This window comes from Sceloporus occidentalis, unplaced genomic scaffold, assembly GCF_023333645.1.
Source record: "Sceloporus occidentalis isolate IW3139 unplaced genomic scaffold, rSceOcc1.0.p SCAF_5, whole genome shotgun sequence".
Lineage (NCBI taxonomy): Eukaryota > Metazoa > Chordata > Lepidosauria > Squamata > Phrynosomatidae > Sceloporus > Sceloporus occidentalis.
In genome coordinates, this window is record NW_028316985.1 from 133,171,033 (window position 1) to 133,192,127 (window position 21,095).

General features: G+C 41.1%; 1 protein-coding gene across 2 annotated transcripts; it reads left to right on the forward strand.

Moving 5' to 3' along the window:
• The first annotated feature begins 5,423 nt into the window (after nucleotides 1–5,423).
• LOC149312842 (histone PARylation factor 1-like) lies at nucleotides 5,424–20,680 on the forward strand. 2 transcript variants are annotated; one of them, XM_089525494.1, is made up of 9 exons: nucleotides 5,424–5,560; nucleotides 6,586–6,722; nucleotides 8,871–9,030; nucleotides 9,590–9,779; nucleotides 10,861–10,959; nucleotides 14,602–14,752; nucleotides 17,364–17,451; nucleotides 19,052–19,224; nucleotides 20,456–20,680. In XM_089525494.1, the coding sequence occupies exons 2-9, from the start codon at nucleotides 6,594–6,596 to the stop codon at nucleotides 20,585–20,587; spliced, it is 1,122 nt and encodes a 373-aa protein (XP_089381620.1). In that variant the 5' UTR covers nucleotides 5,424–5,560; nucleotides 6,586–6,593; the 3' UTR covers nucleotides 20,588–20,680. The 2 variants fall into 2 exon arrangements, with proteins under 2 accessions (XP_089381620.1, XP_089381619.1); XM_089525493.1 differs by having other exon boundaries at nucleotides 5,425–5,670.
• The last annotated feature ends 415 nt before the right edge of the window (nucleotides 20,681–21,095 follow it).

The following is a 21,095-nucleotide window of genomic DNA, read 5'->3' on the forward strand; positions in this document are numbered from 1 at the left end:
TGATGCGAAATGTAGGCCGCACGACTAAGGAGAGCTGCATGATGGGAATTGTAGGCTGTGCCAAGGAGAGCTGCATGATGGGAATTGTAGGCCGGGTGTTTAAGGGGAGCTGCATGTTGGGAAATGTAGGCCACGCGACTAAGGAGAGCTGCTTGATGGGAATTGTAGGCCTGACAACTAAGGAGAGTTGCATGATGGGAATTGTAGGCCTGGTGCTTAAGGGGAGCTGCATGATGGGAATTGTAGGCCGCGCGACTAAGGAGAGCTGAATGATGGGAATTGTAGGCCGCGCAACTAAGGAGAGCTGCATGATGGGAATTGTAGGCTGGGAGCTTAAGGGGAGCTGCATGTCAGTGTTGCCAATTTCGCGACTTTCACGCGAAATCGGGGACTTTTCAGAGCTTTTCGTGTGATTTTCGTGCCTGGCTCTATTTCAGTGCCTTTTCCGCGACTTTGGCCCATTTCATCTCCAGACTGCTGCAGAGCAACCAACCCTTTGGAGTGTAACAGTTTTCAGCCAATCAGAGAGAGGGCTGGAGAAAAAACCTCTCTCTCTCTCTCTCTCTCTCTCTCTCTCAATGACTCCCTCTGAGAGCGAGGACGGAGCAAGAGCAAACCAACCAACCAACCGTTTGGAGGAATCACACTAACAGTTTTCAGCCAATCAGAGAGAGGACAGTGATTGCCCCCCCCCCCCCCCAGGCATTCTCAGGCTTCAGGGGAAAGCAAAGTGGCTGCTGTGTGATCATGTGAATGTGATGTCCCTGAGAGTGTGTGTGTGTGTGTGTGTGTGTTAGTGATTAAATATGCCTCTGAGCATAGGCAGAGCACCTGGTAAGTTGGCACCCCTGCTGCCCTGTCTTCCAAGAATTTTGTTTTGTGAATCTCTTTTTCGTTCTCTTTTCCATTGCCATCCATACTGCAGAAATAATCCAGTTTGGCACTGCTTCTAACTGCAAGGCTCCCTGCGATGATGGGATTCTGGGCACAACAAACCACCAAGCCCAGAATTTCATGCATGGAGCCCTGGCTGCTGGTAAAAGCAGTGTCTCAACATGTCACAAGAAACTACAATTCCCAGGATTCCCTGGTTTGACAAGGGAATTGCCTCCACGCTTACAGATCACAGCCCCAGGGAATGAGTCTACAGGATATCAGTGTTGCCAGTTTATGTCCACTTCTTCAGCGGCATTTGGATTTAATAATAATAATAATAATAATAATAATGGATGATGATAGAGGGATCTTGTAGCAACTTTTGAGTCTCACTGAAAAAAAGTTGGCAGCATGAGCTTTCCTAGACTTAAGCATATTTCCTCAGATGCATGGGAACTGTAGTTCATTGTGGCACCAGAGCTCTTTCTCACAAAACTACAATTCCCAGGGTTCCCTAGCACTGAGCCAGGGCAGTTAAAGCGGTCTCAAACTGGATTATTTCTGCAGTATGGATTGGACCTTGAGCATTTTTAATAACGAAGGTCCAAAACACTGCAGAAATAATCCAGTTTGTGACCGCTTTAACTCTCCTGGCTCAGTGCTAGGGAATCCTGGGAATTGTAGTTTGTTGTGGCACCAGAGCTCTTTTTGATAAGGAAGACTCAATGTCTCACAAAACTACACTTCCCAGGGTTCCCTAGCACTGAGCCAGGGCAGTTAAAGCAGTCTCAAACTGGATTATTTCTGCAGTGTGTCTTGTACCCATCTCAGGCTGCATCTTCACTCCAGACTCCAGAGACAATCCAGTTTCATACTGTTTTTACTGCCATGGCCCAGTGCTATGAAATCCTGGGAATTGTAGTTTGTTGGCACACCAGAATTTACTGAGAGAGAAGGTTAAATGTCTCCGAAAACTAGAATTCCCAGGATTCCCTAGCACTGAGCCATAGCAATTAAAAGGGTGTCAAACTGGATTTATTTCTGCAGTGCGGTTGCATCCGAACACATTTCTATTTGGCACAAAGCTTCCTGAACCCCCTTCATGTAAAAATAAATATCTTAAACAGACTGAAAGATTCTTTGTTTGGTTCAATGGTGATTTTGAGGGTTGAAATAAGTTACAATTATTTTTATTCAATTATGTTTACGTTTATTTGCAAAACATCCGCCATTTTAACATTATGGGAATTTTCCGGGAATTGTGACTGAATATTCCGTGTGATCTGGGGGGATTCAGCGGGTTTTGGACAAACATTTTCGGGAATTATCTTCGAGGCTTGTTGGCAACACTGCTTGTGAGACTTCTTCTAATGGTACAGTATACTCGTCCCTCCACATATGCCTTGACTTTTGAGGATTTGATTATTCATGGATTTTATTAAGCCTTGAATAGCTGGTATGTTTAAGGGTTCTTATTGTAAAAGTTAAGGCAGCATAAAGAAAAATATTGCATGACACTTGTCCCTCCACATTTGCAGCTTTGACTTTGTGGATTTGATTATTCACAAATTTTATTAATATGTTCTCTCTAGGAATATCTAGGTCCTCCAGTGCAACTCTGTGCTCAACTTTAACCAAAAGTTGCACTAAGGGATTTAGAGATTCCTAGAAAGAACACTCCACTAAGCATTTGTAGCTCCTCCAGCACAATTCCATGGCCTATGTCTGGCAGATGTTGACCTCAGAGTTGCACTGGAGGACCTAGAGGTTCCTAAAGGTGTTCTCTCAGGTAAAAACATAGTGTTTTGTTATTTGAGTTTTTTCCATATTCACAGGTGTCCTGTGCCCCTAATCCCAGCAAATGTGGAAGGACGAGTGTACATTTTAATATGCATTTTGACACCTTCTCGTGTGGTTGATGCAGCCCTCCATCTTCAAAGAATTATTCAGTAGAGTTAAAAACATCAAAATTCATTGCATTACAGTTGCTTAGTGAGAGAAGGAAAACATGTCTCTCCTGCCAGAAGTATATCAGTCCCAACAGATTCCAGTTTTCTCAGTACAAGGAATTGGTAAAAAGTCTGTGTGCCCGGCTTAAGCCTGGAATTTCATTGGGGCCCCAGGAATTGCAACCTTGAGGGCAATGTCCATCCTTTCCCTCTTTTTTTCTCCAAGGCTTACATATGTCGACATATCAAGAAAGTCTAATTAAATACTCACACACACACTTTTTAGGAAACGTCACTAGAATTGGATGTGGACATGTTTCCCCAAATTATTATAATAGGCTCATAAGTGCATGATAATGACTCAGCTCGAGCTTCAAGTGATGGCATGAATGTGTGGACGACACAGAGCAGTCATTAACCCCGGGAATAAAACCCAGGAATAACCAGGCAATAAACAGCAACAAATCATTCCTGGGTTAATGGTGCTTTAATCGCTTTTGTGTGAAAAAAAATTATTGCAATTGCATGGTTTTCATGGGATATTCCTTGGATAATGGTATTTCATTTAAGACGTTGTGTGAAAATCATAGGAGCCCGAATACAGCCCATGTCCATCCCCGATTCCAGGAGCGTTCCAGTGCCTATTTTCTTAAGCCAGAAAACTCCCGCATCTGAAAAGACCCATGCAGCTCCTTGAAACGGGTGTATTCGGGCAGCAAATTTGGCGGCAAAAACATTCTGATTAACATTAGGATGCCGCCCGATTTAAGCTTTAAACCAGGTAGAGGTAGATCGATTTATTAAGCTATGGGATAAGATCCTTAATTGTGAATGCTCAATTTGCACAGGATAAACCCCATTTACACTTCCAATTGTCCCCATGTGGTGTGATAAACTCCAAATATATATATAATGGGAGAAGAAGAGATGGGCCATGATTATGGGCATGAACCAGCCACTGCTGTTGGGTGTGGACACAGGTTGCTTATATTCACTAAAAATGTAATACATACAGAGATCATGTAGCACTTTTGAGACTAACTGAAAGAAGCAAATTGGCAGCATGAGTTTTCGTAGGCTTCAGTCTACTTCCCCAAATGCATCTCAAATGACTGAACTCTCCAAAAGCTCATGTTGCCAATTTCTTTCACTAAAAAATAGTTCGCCCTAGGCCAGCGGTTCTCAAACTTGTTACCCTTGTTGTGACTCCCTTCCCTCTTTATGTGTGGACATTTCACACCCTTTGCTCAACATAGTATATGAATAAAAACATTTTGTTCATTTGGTGTGCATATTTCCTTTTGTACACCACTCATGTCTTCACCGCAAAGAAGGACAAGGCACTGCAAAATGGAGGGCATGGCCAAATAAAAGCTAAAACCACTCCTAGAAATCTAAACTCATGCTTCTTAGTTGTGCTCAGAATGGAAGATGTTTTGAAATTCCTCCTGGACAGAAGATGGAAATGGAGGACAGATCCTGGAAAAGGAGGCTGCCTGGTCACCCTGTCAAAAGGCCCTCAGCATTTGTACACAAAGGTCCAAAACCTTTCCTTTTGGACACACCTTTCAGCCAAATAGGTCTTGGCCTTTACCACAAGATGGGATTTGCAAAATAAAAATAGGGAAGCGGAGCTGGTTACATAGTATAATGCCAAGAAGAGGCCATCTGCACTGCAGGAATAAGCCGGTTTGACATCACTTTAACAGCCATGGCTCAATGCTAGGGAATTCTGGGGACTGTAGTTTGTTGTGTCACTAGAACTATCTCTGACAAAGAAGGCTAAATGTCTCACAAAACTACAGTTCCCAGAACTCCATAACACTGAGCCATGGCAGTTCAAGGGGTGTCAAACTGGATTATTTCTGCAGTGCGGATGCAAACTTAATCCAGTTTGAGAGCGCTTTAATTGCCCTGGCTCAGTGCTAGTGAATCCTGGGTACTGTGGTTTTGTGAGACATTTAGCCTTCTTTGTCTGGTGCCACAATAAACCACAATTCCCAGGATTCCACAGCATTGAGTCATGGCAGTTCAAGGGGTACTAAATTTGGATTATTTCTGCAATGCGGACGAGGCCTGAACATCGTTTGCCCAAATGTCTGTCCCCAATCTTGCCTATTTTAAATTTGTATTTATAGTATTGGTATTTTTTAGTTTTAAATAAGGGGATATGTAATTTTAGTTATGTATGATGATAGCCTTTAGGGCTGAATAGCGGGGTATAAATACCACAATAAAAATAAAATAAAAATACATGTGTGTTATGTATTTATTTATGTATTCTATTGTAACCCGTCTTGATCCTCCTGGAAAGGCAGGATATAGTAAATAAAATCTGTTATTATCATTATTATTATTATTATTAGTCTGTGGGGCAGAAAAACAGTGGTCATTCAGTGATTCCCAAAACAATTGGGGAAAAGAGGGAGAAAATGCATTATGGAATGTTTTATTTTAGCATGAATAATAATAATAATAATAATAATAATAATAATAATAATAATAATAATAATAATAATAATAATAATAATAATAATTGGGTGTTTTTCCCTCCTAATTTTTCCAGGCGCCATCACATCTCTAGGCCTCACAGGTGTTTTGGACTTCAACTCCCAGAATCCCTCAGACGGCCGAGGCTTCTGGGAGATGTAGTCCGAGTCCCTTGAAGGCCTGAGTTTGGGAAGCGGTGCTAGCAGTTCGGAGGGGAAAGGGTCGTTTTTCCATCTGCATTGGTGGTGAATAAAAGCCCTCAAGAGAGAGAAAGAGACGAGGAGGCGGTGGCGGCGTATTCTGTGGGAGAGAGAAGGCGGGCGAGGCGACGAGGGAGCTCCCTGCCCCTGGCACAGTAGGCAGCCATGGCTCCTTCTCTCTCCTTCCTTCCGTCCCCTGCTGGCTTTGGCTCTCCTCCTTCCCCTTCTCCCTCTTTGCTTTCCCCCTTCCTTCTTTCCCTCCATCTTCAAAGGAGGAGGAAACGCAAAATGGAGGGCATTCGGGGGAAATGGAGGACTCCCCAGCAATATAAAACGCTAGAAACGGTCTTAGAAATGTTACATTCATGCTTTTCATTCATGCCTCTCAAAATGGAGGATGGTCCAAAATAAAAGCTAAAAGCCCTCCTAGAAATGTTAAATTCATGCTTCTTTTCACGCTGCTCAAAATGGAGGACGTTCCACAAGAACAGCTAAAAACACTTATGGAAATGTTAAATTCATGCTTCTCAGATGCTGCTCAAAATGGTGGGCTTCATCTGTAGCAAGTATGTCTTGCAAGATCACAGACTAATTCTATCCTTACTTGGGAAATAACTACTCTTGAATTCAGTGGTACTCCCTCTCAAATAAATACGGAATAGCCGTCTAGTCTCTGGGGTCGGGCACAGGACCCCCCTGAATATGGGGAAATTGCAAAACCTATGCTTTTACTTGAGAGAACCCCTCTCTAGGTGTCTCTGGGTCTCCAGTGCAACTGTGTGGTTAACATCTGCCAGGCATTGGCCATAGAATTGCGCTGGAGTGGAGTGTTCTCTCTAGGTCCTAAAGTGCAACTTTTGGTTAACGTTGACCATAGAGTTGCACTGGAGGACCTAGATATTCCTAGAGAGAACATACTCATAAAATTCATGAATGATCAAATCCACAAATCCAAAGCTGCAAATGTGGAGGGACAAGTGTACTGCAATATTTACCAGCTATTCAAGACGTGACTTGCGTGTTCTGCCTTTATCTCTCCACCCCTAACTATGCATCATTTACCATATAAGTTTGAACGATGACGTCACGAGGACCAGCTGTTGGAAACCCTTGTGGACGCAAAAGGCGGGATGCTGCGGGGGTGACAGCAATGAACAAAATGACCAGAGACTGCAAGAAGAAACCCCGTGTGGTGGTGCAAGGACAGGTACCTTTGCCATTCCCCTTCCATCCGTTTGTGTCGTATCCAAAGGTTATGGATCTGTCATAATAAGGAGATGTGGTGTTATAGGAATAATTTGATATGGTGAAATAGCGCTATGGCTAACCAAAGAAAGAGCGAAGGTGGAGGTAATTGAAGGGGAATGCTTGGGAAGCAAATGGCTGCTGTGAGCAGCATCTTTATGGCCTTGTTTATTTCCTGAGGTGGAACACTGATAGAGAATGGAGGACACCTTCCTTCTTGGGACAGATGATTTGATAATGAAGATGGGGGAAAGTGAGGAAAGGAATCTTCAAAGAACCCTTTTATCTGATTTAAAGCAGGGGGCAGCAGGCTGGGAAAGAGAGGTTAGGAAGAGGGAACTCTTAAAGGCTAACTCAGGGGAAACTCAGATTTGATACTGCTTAGTCTGTGGTGAACTTCTGTCAAGGAATCCAAAATAAAACTGTAGTGTTTCCACCCTATAATGCTGTCTTGGTTTCTCAGGTCTGAGTCCACTAAACGTGACAGTTTGGGACAGTAGGAAATACCATTTGGTTCCCGTTCAGTCTTTTGACTCCTTCTCTAGACAGGTGTTCCTCTAGGACAGGCCTGCTGAACATATGGCCCAGGGGCCACATGTGGCTCGCCAAAGGATTTTTGGGCGGCCAGCAAGGATGTGGAACAACTTCAAAGCTCCTTCACTGCTTGGTCTCCTCCTGAGCAGAGGGTCATGTGCAGGAGGAAGAGGACTGGCAGATGTTCGCCCTGCAAAGCCCTTCCACTGCTTGGTTTTCTTCTGAGAAGAAGTCTGGATAGAGGAGAAGGAGGGGCAAATGCTTGCCCATCAAGACTTCTCCACTGCCTGACTTTCTCCCGAGGAGAAGGTCATGCGGCAGAGAAGAAGGATGTGCAAACACTAGCTCCTCCATTGCTTGGCTTTCTCCCAAGGAGAAGGCTGGGTGGGGCAGAAGAAAGAGGAACAAACGCTCGCCCAGCAAGGCTTCTCCTTTGCAGTGGCATTCCCGCACTCGGTGTCACCTAGTGTGGGGGTGGGACTTCTGGGGGTGGGGATATCTGAGGCAGGGTTTCCTGGGACAACACAGCACTCCCTGTCTTGCACATGAGGGGAAGGAATGGTGCGTGCCTGGGGAGGAATAGAGGGAGAAAGGAGAGGCGCATGGGGGAGTGGCGTGTGGGGGAGGAAGAGCGGCATGGCCGCAGGTTGTGGCAGGCGAGTGCAAGAGGGAAAGGAGAGACATATGTAGCGTGTGGGGGAAAGAGTGGTACGTGGCGGAAGGAGTGGCATGGAGGACGAAAGAGTGGTGAGTTTGTGGTACCGGGAGGTGCGCACACAGGGAATGGTGTGCATGCCCAGAGCATGGGGGATGGTATGGGGGGCTAACCTTTCTGGGGCGTCACCTGGTGTGGTTCACACACATGCACCCACCCAGTGACGCTACTGTTACTTAACCTGGCTTTCTTTTGAGAAGGTCGGGCAGCAGAGGAAGAAGAGGGGTAAATGTGCACCCCTCAAGGCTCCACTGTCACTTGACCTTCTCCTAAGAAGTAGTCCAGATGGAGAAGAAGGACAGGCAAAGCTCCTCTGCCACTTGCCTTTCTCCTGAGGAGAAGGCTAGGCAGAGGAGGATGAGGATGGAATGAATATTAATTAATTCTAATTAATATTGTTAATTCATATTATAAATTAATTAATATTTAATTAAAACCTATCTACAGCTCAAAGAAGTTTAGCCTATTTTAATTTTGGATCCTCCCTTCTGCCAAGTTGTGCAGGTCTGCTTTAGGAGTAGCTCAGAGCATCTGAACTATATAGTATATCTGTGTGTGCGTGCGCGCATGGGTACACACTCTTGGACATTTGCACAGTACTATGTCCTAACCACTACCTACCTAAAGCAGAAACAAATTGGTCTGAAAGTTAATGGAAAGCTAATGCTCAAAAGGAGCACAAAATTAGAAAGTGTATATGTTCTAGTGATTGTCAGTCAGCTCCCCCATCCCAGTCCCTATGCAGCCTGATCTTAAGATGCATCTGACCCACAGGTTTCTCACGTATGTCTTAAAATATACAAGTATGAGTTTGCTTCTTCTCAGGTGTGGGATTAAAACTGACCTGCTGTTCACTGGTAGTGTGAAAAGACAAACGAGGAAAAGAAGAGACAGTCCAAAGAATCAGATGTCCCTGAACACGTTCGCCAAGAAGTGGAAAGCTGCTATGGACTCAAGATGCCAGAAGATTTCTATGATTTTTGGAAATTTTGTGAGAATCTAGATTGTGACGAACCATGTGGTAGGTTCTAAAAACTGGAATCTTCCACTTTATTCCAGGCATAATATATTTTCTAAATGCTGTCTAAAATTAAAGCCAAATACTGGTTCCCAGATATAATGAAAAATTACTGCTTAGCTTCCTACTTTAGTGTATTCACTTAAACATTTGAGACTGGCCCACAGTTGTTTGTAAGAGGTTTTTATATTGCATGCTTGTGCATTACATTGTTTTGTTGCGCACAAGTGAAAATACAAGGATCAGTGGTTGAGCTTTCTGTTCAACACTGGCCAAACACAGAAAGTGTGTGTTGTGTTTGAACCAAGAAATCTTTATTCATTTCCACTTCTTAAAAACCTGAGAACTTAATGGTAGGGTCTATTGCTCATCGTGGATGGAGGAACTATCTCTGAGCTCAGAAAAGAGAGTTTCATTTAGCATGTAAAAAGCAGGAATAATAAGAGCTTTCTTTTAAAAGATTTCCTTTTTTAAAAAACTGTAAAGTTTGAGTTTTGGGGTAGGGGAGTCATCACATCTTTCTTTATGAGCATGAAACAGTAGGTATTTTTATTTGTTGTAGATGCACTTAAATCAAGCATTGGACTTCAGTTAGTTGGACCATTTGACATTCTTGCTGGAAAACACAAAAAGACACATGGATCAAAAGATGTGAACTTCAGCCTTCATTGGAGATTTTTTTATGACCCTCCCGAGTTCCAGACTATTATTATTGGAGACAGCAAAATGCAGTATCATATGGGATATTTCAGGTAACATGCATCTGTTTGATGGAAGATTTTTTTTGTATTCTAGTACTTCTGCTCAGAAGATAAGCATCTGTGGCCTGCCAGCTGTTTTCAGACTGCAACTCCTTTAATATTTCATCATTAGCTGTTCTGAGGAAAGGCCAAAACATCTGAAGTGCCAGTTATCTACACTTATTTAGTCTTATACTGACCCTAAAGTGAATCTATCGTGGGTTTTATATATATACATGGATAAATATTCCAATGTCCCTTTGTTTCTCTCTTTCACTCGTATAAATCTTATTAAGAAGTCAAATAAGAATGAATCACCCCTGGAATATTTGTCCATATAGACTGTTTTTATACATTTTCTTGTAGAATTTCAGTGAATGTCTTAAACAAGTATCATGTGAGTTCCAGTCATTATTTCTAATCTGCCTATAGTCATATGTTGCTCTATAAAGCTACCTTATAGGCAGAGCAAGTACAACAAATGCCACCCTGAAGTTTTATTATATGAAATTTCTCTGGGAACATATTTCACCAAAGGTTCATGCTTGGAAGGAAAGAAGTTTTCCTGAATTATCTAGCAGTTTGAATAATATGCTGTTTTGCACAACACCCATCTGATGTAGCGAAAGAATTACTGAAAAAAAAGATCTTAGTATATTATTAGTGATTTTCCGAATAGCCCTGTGAAGTAAGGTAACTCTGAAGCAGAGAGCTCACGCTTTAAATTTAGCATTTTAAATATGCCAAAATTTAACAAACAAATTCAATTCAGGACTAAGGAAGAAGAAACAGTGAGATTTAAATGTTTAGGATTGCACTGTAAACCCATCAGATGTTTTTGTCTGCAGTTGGGAATTAGAATTTCAGAAATTTTATAATACAGTATGTTTTGTAAAGTATTTTCAAGAAGCGAAGGCTTCTGATAACAAAATTAGAATTTAGGAAGTAGAAACTCAAAGAACCATGAACATTGGTTATTGTATTTTCTTGGAAGGGAGAGCCTTGTTTCATTCTTCTTTGCAGTGCTTCAAATTGCACATGTAATTCCATGGAAAGCATTTATTTCTAAACTTTATGTATGCATATCTTATAGGGATATACCAGATGAACTGCCAGCGTGGGTTGGTGAAAATGAAGCCAAGAAAGGTTGTGTGATTTCTCAACTTGGTGATAATGTATTTGCTGCTGTAAAGTAAGTTTTAATACTTTCATGCTATGTTTAAAAATTAGTCAGTCTAAGCCAAACTAGGACTGCATCTGCACTGCAGGACCAATGCATTTTGACACCTCTTTGACTACCATGGCTCCATGCTATGGAATCCTGGAATGTGTAATTTTGAGATAGTTAGCCTTCTGTGTCAGAGAACTCTGTTGTCACAACAAACTACAAATCTTAGGATTCCATAGCATGGGGCCATGGCAGTTAAAGTGGTGTTAAACTGCATTATTTCTGCTTTGCTGATGCAGCCTAGATCATAGAATCATAGAATCGTAGAGTTGGAAGAGACCACAAGGGCCATCCAGTCCAACCCCTGCCATGAAGATGAGATTGGAGAGCAATGTATCAGTACTACTTTTAAAAAAAAAAAACCTGAAATCTAGCCATAGTGTACATGTAAGTTCACAAATACAAGCACAAATTGTACTAAACCAGTGTGTGTGTATGTGTGTGCTCTGGTTTACCCATGTTTTACTGATTGAAATTCAACCCTTGATTTTCTCCATTGATGAGAAAAGGTACAGAAGCTGCCCTGGGGTTGTGGCCAGATCACTTAAGGCAGCTTTTATTGGCCCAAATAGGAGGTCCTATTTGGGCTGCCTCCAGGGCAGGTTGGGACCATGGTGTTTGGCTGCCGTGGCTCCAAAACAACCAGCTCTGGGGTGGCCCCAATCCACCCTTTTTGGGTGGTCTGGTTCCCCCCCCCCCCCATGAAATACTGAAATCACTATTCTTTATGTGGCTTCTATTTTGCATAAATTTCTCCTGGACACTTGGTTGTGCAAAATCTTTACCTCATGTCAACAGTGTATATTGTATTAAATTAATATCCCAAATCTCTTGAATAATCTGATTTTTAAAAAATTAAAATGAAATGACTCCTCTTCATCCTGGAAAGAAGTGACCAGTGGAGTGCCACAAGTTCTATGCCCAGTGCTATTCAACCTTTTTATCAATGACTTGGATGAAGGATTTGAAGGCAAGCTTCTCAAATTTACAGATGACACTAAACTAGGAGGAGTAACTATTATCCCAGAGGACAGGATCAAAATTCAAGAAGACTTGAATATATTAGAAAGCTGGGCCTAAGCTAACAAAATGAATTTCAACACAGAAATTACAGAGAAATGTAAGGTACTGCACTTAAGATGGAAAAATGAAATGCATAGATGTAGGGTGGGGGACACCTGGCTGAATGAGATGACATGTGAAAGGGATTTAGGAGTCCTAGTAGATCATAAGTTGAACATGAGTCAACACTGTGATGCGGCTGCTAAAAAGGCCAATGCGATTATAGGCTGCATCAATAGAAGTATAGTGTCTAGATCAAGCAAAGTAATAATGCCACTCTATTCTGCTTTGGTCAGGCCCCACCTGGACTACTGTGTCCAGTTCTGGGCACCACAATTCAAAAAAGATGTTGACAAATTGGAGCATGTTCAGAGGAGGGCAACCAAAATGGTGAAGGGTCTGGAAACCATGCCTTATGAGGAAAGACTTAGGGAGCTGGGTATGTTTAGCCTGGAGAAGAGACGGTTAAGGGGTGATATGATAGCCCTTTTAAAGTATTTGAAGGGGTGTCGCACTGAGGATGGAGCAAGCCTGTTTGCTGCTCCAGAGACTAGAATGAGGAACAATGGATGCAACCACTATGTGTTCACTAGTCTTCTCTGTATAAAGCTGTCTGTTTAATCAGTGAACAAAACTCTATTTTATAGAACTCTTTGAGAAATATTGTTGCTTCTGCTTCCCCATGGAAGTACTTGTGATCATTTCAGGAGTTTATCCCCAAGCACAAGGAATGGCTTTGAAATATTGAAAGTTATAGTTAACATTTGGCTTTTGTATTTTACAATGTTCTGCTTTATTAATGAAATTATGTTAATTCTTTGCAAGATCAAGAAGCCCTTTTCTACAGCACAGGAGTTCATGGTACAGTGCGCCCGCTTGCCTGTTCTTCCCAAAGGCTCCTTTCTCCTGTTGCGAATGGTTCTACAGCTGTTCCAGCAGAGTATTATTAATGCATCTCTCAGGGGAGGGAACTTTCCACCTTGTTTAAAAGTAGCAGAGTTTAGACCACTTCAGAAAAAGCCCTTCCTAAATTCTCTGGACCTTAATAATTATAGACAAGTTTCCTTTCTTGGGCAAGGTGATTGAGAGGGCAGTTGCCTTCCAACTCCAGACAGTTTGAGATAGCACGCTTCCTTGGCCCATTTCAAACTGGCTTCAGAACAGGATATGGAGTTGAGACTGCTATGGTTGCCTTAGTGGATGATCTCCATCTTAGCACTGACAGGGGGCGTGTGTCCCTGCTGGTGCTTTTAGACCTCTCAGCAGCATTTGACACCACCAACCATGGTATCCTTCTGGAATACCTGAGGGGGTTGGGAATCAGAGGCACTGTGTTGCAGTGGTTCTTGTCCTACCTCTCAGGCAGGTTCCAGATGTTGGTACTTGAGGATAGTCACTCCTCAAAAAAAGAGTTGTTATATAGCATACCACAAGTTGCCATTCTATCCTCAATGCTTTTTAACATTTACATGAAACTCCTGGGAGAGATCATCTGGAGACATGGGGTGGGGTGCTATCTGTATGTTGATGACATCCAAATATACCTTCAAAAACAACCTCAGCTATGTATAGTGTGTCTCTTCTGAATGAATACTTGGAGGAGGTAATGTGTGAAAGTGAAAGTGAATCCAGACAAGACAGTAGTGCTCACTTTTACAGTGAGGTGTGTCAACCAGTTCTGGATGGTGTTACACTGCCCCTGAAAGATTCTGTTCGCAGTTTGGGAGTACTCCTGGATACGTCTCTCCAAATGTCAGCCCAGATAGATTCAATGGCCAAGAGTGCTTATTATCAGCTTCAGCTGATATGCCAGATGTGGCCCTTCCTAGAATTGGAACACCTAAAGATGAAATTCATGCTGCACATGCTGGACCTTAAAGCTGGACCTCTTCAGTTCTCTTTACATACTTTTTGTTCCCAGTTAGTTCAAAACATGACAGCCAGATTATTTGCTGATACATCTAGGACTGAGCATATCACACCAATATTAAAATCACTCCACTGGTTGCCAGTTAGTTTCTGGGAAAAGTACAAAGTTTTGATTATTACTTTTAAAGCACTGCATGGTTTGGGACCAGGTTACCTATGAGATTGCCTCTTTCTGTAAAATCTGTCCCATATACTCAAGTCCTCTGGGGGACATTTGCTTAAACCAACCAGAATTGATGTCACCCCGAGGTCTTTGACTTCGGCCGCCTCTAGACTATGCAAGGACCTTCCAGGACAAATTTGACAGCTCAATATGCTGTCTGAATTTTAAAACAGTATTAAAGACTTACCTCTTCCAGCAGGCCCACCCATTCAGTTTTAAACTAGGATATTTTAATTATGCTGGATTATTTTAATGTGGCCTATCTTTATGTGTTTTAACAGTGTTCTTACAGTGTTTAAATTATTATTTGTGTGTTTTAATCTATGGTGTACCCCACTTCAAGGGAGACACGGGTCAAAAAGAACTATTATTATTATTACTATTATTATTATTATTATTATTATTTAATTGCAGAGGAAAGTGGATGAATAATGAAATGTCTTCTGTTTCAGATTGTTTTTGTCCAGAAAACTTCAGGAGCTGACTGATAAAAAGAAATGTGGTATTCTGAAAGATTTAGATGAAAAACTCACCAAAACAGCGAAAGAATTGGGTTATCTGTTGGAGCAAAAAACTATGAAGATGAAACAGAGAGACAAGAAAGTATGGCTTGATTTATTTTCACAACCAGTTCAGTAGAAAACAACTCTAATGAATAATTTAGTTACTTTTTTCAGCTTGATGCCAATTTGCACTATTAGATACAAATGCCCAAAGTGCCCTTAGCCAAACTGTAGAGCCCTATGTACTCTTTAATATCTTCAGGAGTTGAAAGCAATGAAACCATTGAGTTGACATCTCAAATGCAAATGGCAGAAGATTTTCTGTGAACATGAGTGACAACAGTTAAGATTGCATGTTGTAGCTTTTGTGCACTGGTCGTGGCTAAAATACATTTTGTTGCCACCACTGCATTTGCACAGTATTGGCTGCTGAGCTCTGTTCAGGTGGGGAATGTGCTTTCTCCCCAGGAATTCAGTAAGTCAGATTCTGGAAGCCCAGAAAGCTGTTTATGACCAGTTTGGGTGGAAAAAATCACTCAACATGCTTAATTGAATGCCATCATTATGATATGATCAAAGAAGAAGATAGCAAGAGCTACACTTAATTCTGCTGTTATACACACTTGTCAAGCTCATACTTAAGAGTTTAATAGCCACAACGTGTTCTCTGGATCCTTGCCCATCATGATTTTTAAAAAATATGGGGGAGGATTAAAGACTTGGACATTAGTAGTAATGAGAAAAGGAAAGTGCATTCTGACTATGCTTTAAAGAAAAAGTAGTAAGCATTTGTCACTAAAGAATCTAGCATGGACAACTACTTTCTAGTTCCTGTAATGTCCCTTTTTGGGCAAGGTGTTGGAGAAGTTGGTAGCTACCCATAGATTTGGAAAAAAACCCTCTTATTTAGCTCCTTAAACTGCAGTCCAATATTCATTTACCTAAAACTCAGGCCCATTACAAATGGGCACCCTAGTATGTGACGAGCGCGCACTAGGGTTAGAAAGGGGCGTCCTTTCCGGACGCCCCTAACCCTAATACGCGCTCTGCGCGTAGAAAATGGCAGCGGCCGTTCCACATGGCCGCCGCCATGACTACGTCACGACCACGCCTCCTCCAAACGAGGCGGCACGGTTGTGACTTAGTGGGGCCGTGCAGGGGCGCCTAGTGCGCCCTTTCCGCGGCCCCGGAAGGAGCTCCGTTTCAGAGCTCCTTCCAGCTTTGCGTCACTGGCCGCAGCCTTTAGATGGCTGCGCCAGTGACGCAAAAGAGAAAGGGGCCAAGTGGCCTCTTTCTCCTCCTCCCCGCCGCTGCGGGGTGTCCTTGGGGCTTGAAGCCTCAAGGACACCCCTTTCCAGGCCGTGGGGAAGCGGCCTGGAAAGCGGCGGATCGGGGCCTCGGAGGCTGCAGTTGTAGCAGCTGAGGCCCCGATACACCGGGGCGGTCTGTAACGCACCCAAGTGAATTTAGTAGGACTTGCTATTGAGTAAACATGCAGAGGATTGCATTACTGAGCACCATTTTTACATGTCATGTGAATTGTTTTCATCATCCTTAGAATGGAATTGTTTTAACCATACTTAGTATATACATATGTCCTATAACATCTCAAAACAAAATTGTAGATGCTGTGATCACAACACCATCACTTTTTTCCTCTCATATATTCTACTTCATCATCTTTGCCTGGGCTTCCAAAGCTAGCATGTTTTACTTTGCACATTTTGGTTGTTTCTGTAAATGTATCACCACATAATGGGTTTTAGTATTTTATAATGAAAGGAGTTAAAGCTGCTATCTTGTACACGCTTTACCTGGCAATGACGTTGGACTTAATGGTATATACATCTTAACATATATGCATACTATGGTATAATTAAGAATAAAGGAGAATAAACGAAAAACAATAGTTTGGAGGAAACTGAAGAATGTATCTCAAATGTGGCATATAAAGAAAACAGGAACCCGGAATGACTTCAGTTTATATTTTAAATATCAAATGATTTTGACAAAATACACTGGTCATAGGTGAAGGTACTGAAGACCTAAAGGTACCGAAGAATATTAGGAGTCCTGGTGCCGGAGTGGTTCAATGCCAGTACTGCAGCCTCTCACAGCCACAAGGTTGTGAGATTGATCCTGAAGGGCTCCTGGGTCGACTCAGCCTTGCATCCTTCCGTAGGTTGCTAAAATGAGTACCCAGCTTGTTGGGAGCAATTAGCTTACACATTGTAAACCACTTAGAGAGTGTTTAAGTGAACTGATAAGTGGTATGGAAATGTACTTGCTATTGTTAAAACTGAGCTTGTACATCAGTACTGTGAGCAAGTAACTGAGGATGGTATAGAAACCTTGCTTATGTTCATCAGCTATCTGCTACACATGTGAGGAAATTACCTTAAATGATACAGGTGGAGACACCAGGAACAATCAATATATGGTGTAACAGTCTATGTATTGTAATGGGCTGGTACAATTCTGTCTATAGGAAGCTGGGAGTTCTCAGATTACTGGAATTCTTTGGTTTATAAACATTTTCATTTTGTTAGGGAAAGACAGTATCAAGTTATGGTGTGAATCTACGGCGTATGGTTGCTCAATAATTTGTTCTAAGAAAATAAGATTGACTATATGTAGAATTAATATTTTTATTGCTTGGTTCTTTTGACTTGACAGATAATAATACTTGGTTTTTCACCCTCTTAACATAGATTGTAACAAAATCATTCCATGGAGCTGGTCTGGTTGTACCTGTGGATAAGAATGATGTTGGATACAGAGAGCTTCCTGAAACAAATGGTAAAAAAAAATCCAGTGTTTCTGTTCTCAGAAAGAATATTAGATAATATACACAGCTGTTTTCCTATTAGTATTAGTGTGCATTACCTGTTAGATTATAGTTAAATCTTTTAAGAACAAAAGCTCAGTTCTAGTTTAAAATAAAAATAAATAAACAACTGACATACTATTGAATATTACTTGAAACATATAAGATTGATTTTGGTTTAGAACCATCAGAGACAAACAATACATTTTAAAACTAGCACTGAGTTCCTGCATCAGACACTGTTATGTGTAACTTTATGACAGTAGAGATATCTTGCTCACACATTACACAACCATGCTAGTAAATTGTGATGATGCACAATATATAACACCAGCCTTGCATGAATTGCACTGGCTTCCAATTTGCTTCTGAGAAAAATTCAGGGTGCTGGTGTTGACTTACAAAGCCCTAAATACCTCATGGCCAAGATATCTGAAGGACTACCCTATCCCATATGAGCCTATCAGAAATTTGACGTCTTGTGAGGAGGCCCTCTTGTATTTCCCAGCACCTTGTCAAGTTTAGATTGCTCTTATAAGTTTTTAAACAGTATTTTAATAGGTTTTTAAAATGTTTTTATCTACTTATTGTTTGAATTGGTTTTAGAAACCTTTCTGCACTGAATTCTTTGCCACGAAGCCTGTGCACGTTATTGAAGATTCCAGGGCATCTTCTGTATTATGCACAGAATTCATACAAGGTGCTGCATAAGTTGGGTTTCGGTAACTGAATGTATTGTCAGTTAGACCAACCAGAAGGTGCCATTAATAATAAAAATATATAATGATGATACTAGCTTTCAAAGCTCACTGGATTTTTCACCAGATAGACTGTACAAAATTCATGCAGAATAAAAGGTGTTGAATTTACGGGTTGCAAGTGTCTCTGTTTTGTTTTTAATGTTACAGAGAATGTTAGGAAGAAAAAAAATTCAGCCCACGTACTTCATCAAAGGCAGTAAAAGACCATTTTTGCACCTTCTTGTTGACCTAATAAAGGTACCACCAATGTGTATTGGATTTTGTTAAAGACTTAATAGATCGCACTGTAAAATATATGTGCCTTATATATTTTACTAATGGGTATGCATAAGCCCCAACTCTTGCTTGAACTAGTGTAAAGAGTCACCTAGTTGATTCAGCAATCCAATGCTGTTTGCCGTATTTTAAGTAGTAGTACAGGTTGAGTCTCACTTATCTGAAATGCTTGCACACAGAAATGTTTTGATTGATTGACTGATTGGATTTTGGAATATTTGCATATACAAGATGAGACATTTTGGAGATGGGACCCAAATCTAAATATGAAACTCATTTATGTTTCATGTACACCTTATACACATAGCATAAAAGTAATTTTATATACAGTATTTTAAATAGTTTTGTGCATAAAATAAATTTTGTATACATTGAACCACCAGAAAGCAAAGTTGTCACTACATCAGCCACCCATGTGGATAATTTTGGAATATTTCAGATTTTGGATTTCTGGATAAGTGAGACTCAACCTGTATTACTGCCATATACAGAAGTGCTATGTCCTAATCCTGTTTTCACTTATTTTTCTCTGCAGCTAGTCTCAAAAGAATCTGTAAAGCAATTGTTGATGCTCCTAATGATGACCAGAGACTGAAAGCATTTGCCCCTATTCAGGAAATGCTAACATTTGTTCAGTTTGCTAATGATGAATGTGACTATGGTATGGGATACGAGTTGGGTGTAGATCTCTTCTGCTATGGGTCACATGTAAGTTAAATTATTTTCTCTTCAGAAATGGGAAATTCTAGTACATGCATACCATTCTCCTTAACTTCATATTTACTGCTTCAAGGTTCTGTTGTTAAACCATAAGCCTAATACACTGGGTCCTCCACATTTGCTGGGGTTAGGGCAGTAGTTCTCAAATAGTGGGGCGGGCCCCACAGGGGGGGCGCGAGGCTCCATAAAGGGGGGCGCGAGGCTCTGTAAAGGTATGTTATGCAGAGGTGTACTTATAACAATTTTATAGACAAATGATACTATTTACAGTCGCGCGGGGGGCGCGAAATGTTTTCTTCTTCCTAGGGGGGGCATGACAGAAAATAATTGAGAAGCACTGGGTTAGGGGCACAGGATCCCTGTGAAACTGGAAAAAACCCAAATAACAAAACTTTTTAACCTGAGAGAACACCTCTATAGGAATCTCTAGGTCCTCCAGTGCAGGTCTATTGTTAACATATGCTGGAAGTTGACTATACAATTGCACTGGATGACCTATAAATGCCTAGAGAAGTTTTTTTCCCTAGATCTAGGTTATCCATTCCAACCTCTGGTCGTTATTGACCATAGAGTCAAGTTGGAGGACAAGAAATTCCTAGAGAGAACATATTAATCAAATCTGTGAATAATCAAATCTGCAAAAGTCAAAGATGCAAATGTGGAGGGCTGACTGTACTTTGTAATAGTAACAACTGAAGTAATACTGATTGAGTCTCCCTTATCTAAAATTCCTGGGACCAGGAGTATTTTGGATTTATTATTATTGAATATTTGAATCTACATACTGAGATATCTTGGAGATGAGACCCAAGTCTAAACATGACAGTCATTTATTTTTTTGTATACACCTTATACATACAGCCTGAATGTAATTTTATACACAATATTTTTATTAATTTTGTTTATGAAGCATAGTTTGTGTACACTGAAACATCAGAAAGCAAAGGTGTCACTATCCCAGATGCCCATATGGACAGTTTTGGACTTAGGCATTAGGGATTTTTGGATAAGGGATACTCAACCTCTTTAGTGTAATATTCTGGTTTCAAAAGATCTATGAATCAAAATCAAGCATAAATTATTACTTCTCAAAAAATGTTGTTGTATGTATCAACGTGAAGCTGCCTTTTAAATGAAAAACAGATTAGCTAAGAAGCCATTGCTTATATAGATCAATGTTTGTGAGAACCTCTAATAACTTATTTCATATTTTTTTTAGTATTTTCACAAGATTGTTGGCCAATTGCTGCCTCTTGCTTACAACTTGCTGAAGAGAAGTCTGTTTGCAGAGATCATTGAAGCTCATTTAGCTAATAGAAGAAAAGATAATGTTGACCAACTTGCAGCATGATATACAGTGACACCTCATCAAGGATGTTTGTTATGAATTTTGGTACTAAACGGATGTAATTTTGTGAAGAATAAACATTTTTTTTTAAAAAAAGAAACACCTTAATTGTTACTGGGGCAGGGAATCCATGCCACATTTATCTTTGGTTTTAGTGATTTTTTTACTCCACCTATGTCCTCAGTTTTAAGGCTTTTAAACATTGTTCCACAGAATCTGTGGATTCCTCAATAAGATGGTTTTAAAATGATGAGTTTTGTTCCAATACTGGTACTCCACACATATATGCAGGGGACATTGGTTCAAGAGCAGTGCAGCAGACTTAGCAATAGCAAGTAATATCGGAGCCATTGGCAATAATTTTTGAGAACTGGAGAACAGGAGAAGTCCCAGCAGACTGGCGAAGGGCAAACGTTGTCCCCATCTTCAAAAAGGGGAAAAAAGATGATCCCAACAATTATCGTCCAGTTAGTCTGACATCAGTTCTAGGAAAGATTCTGGAGCAGATCAT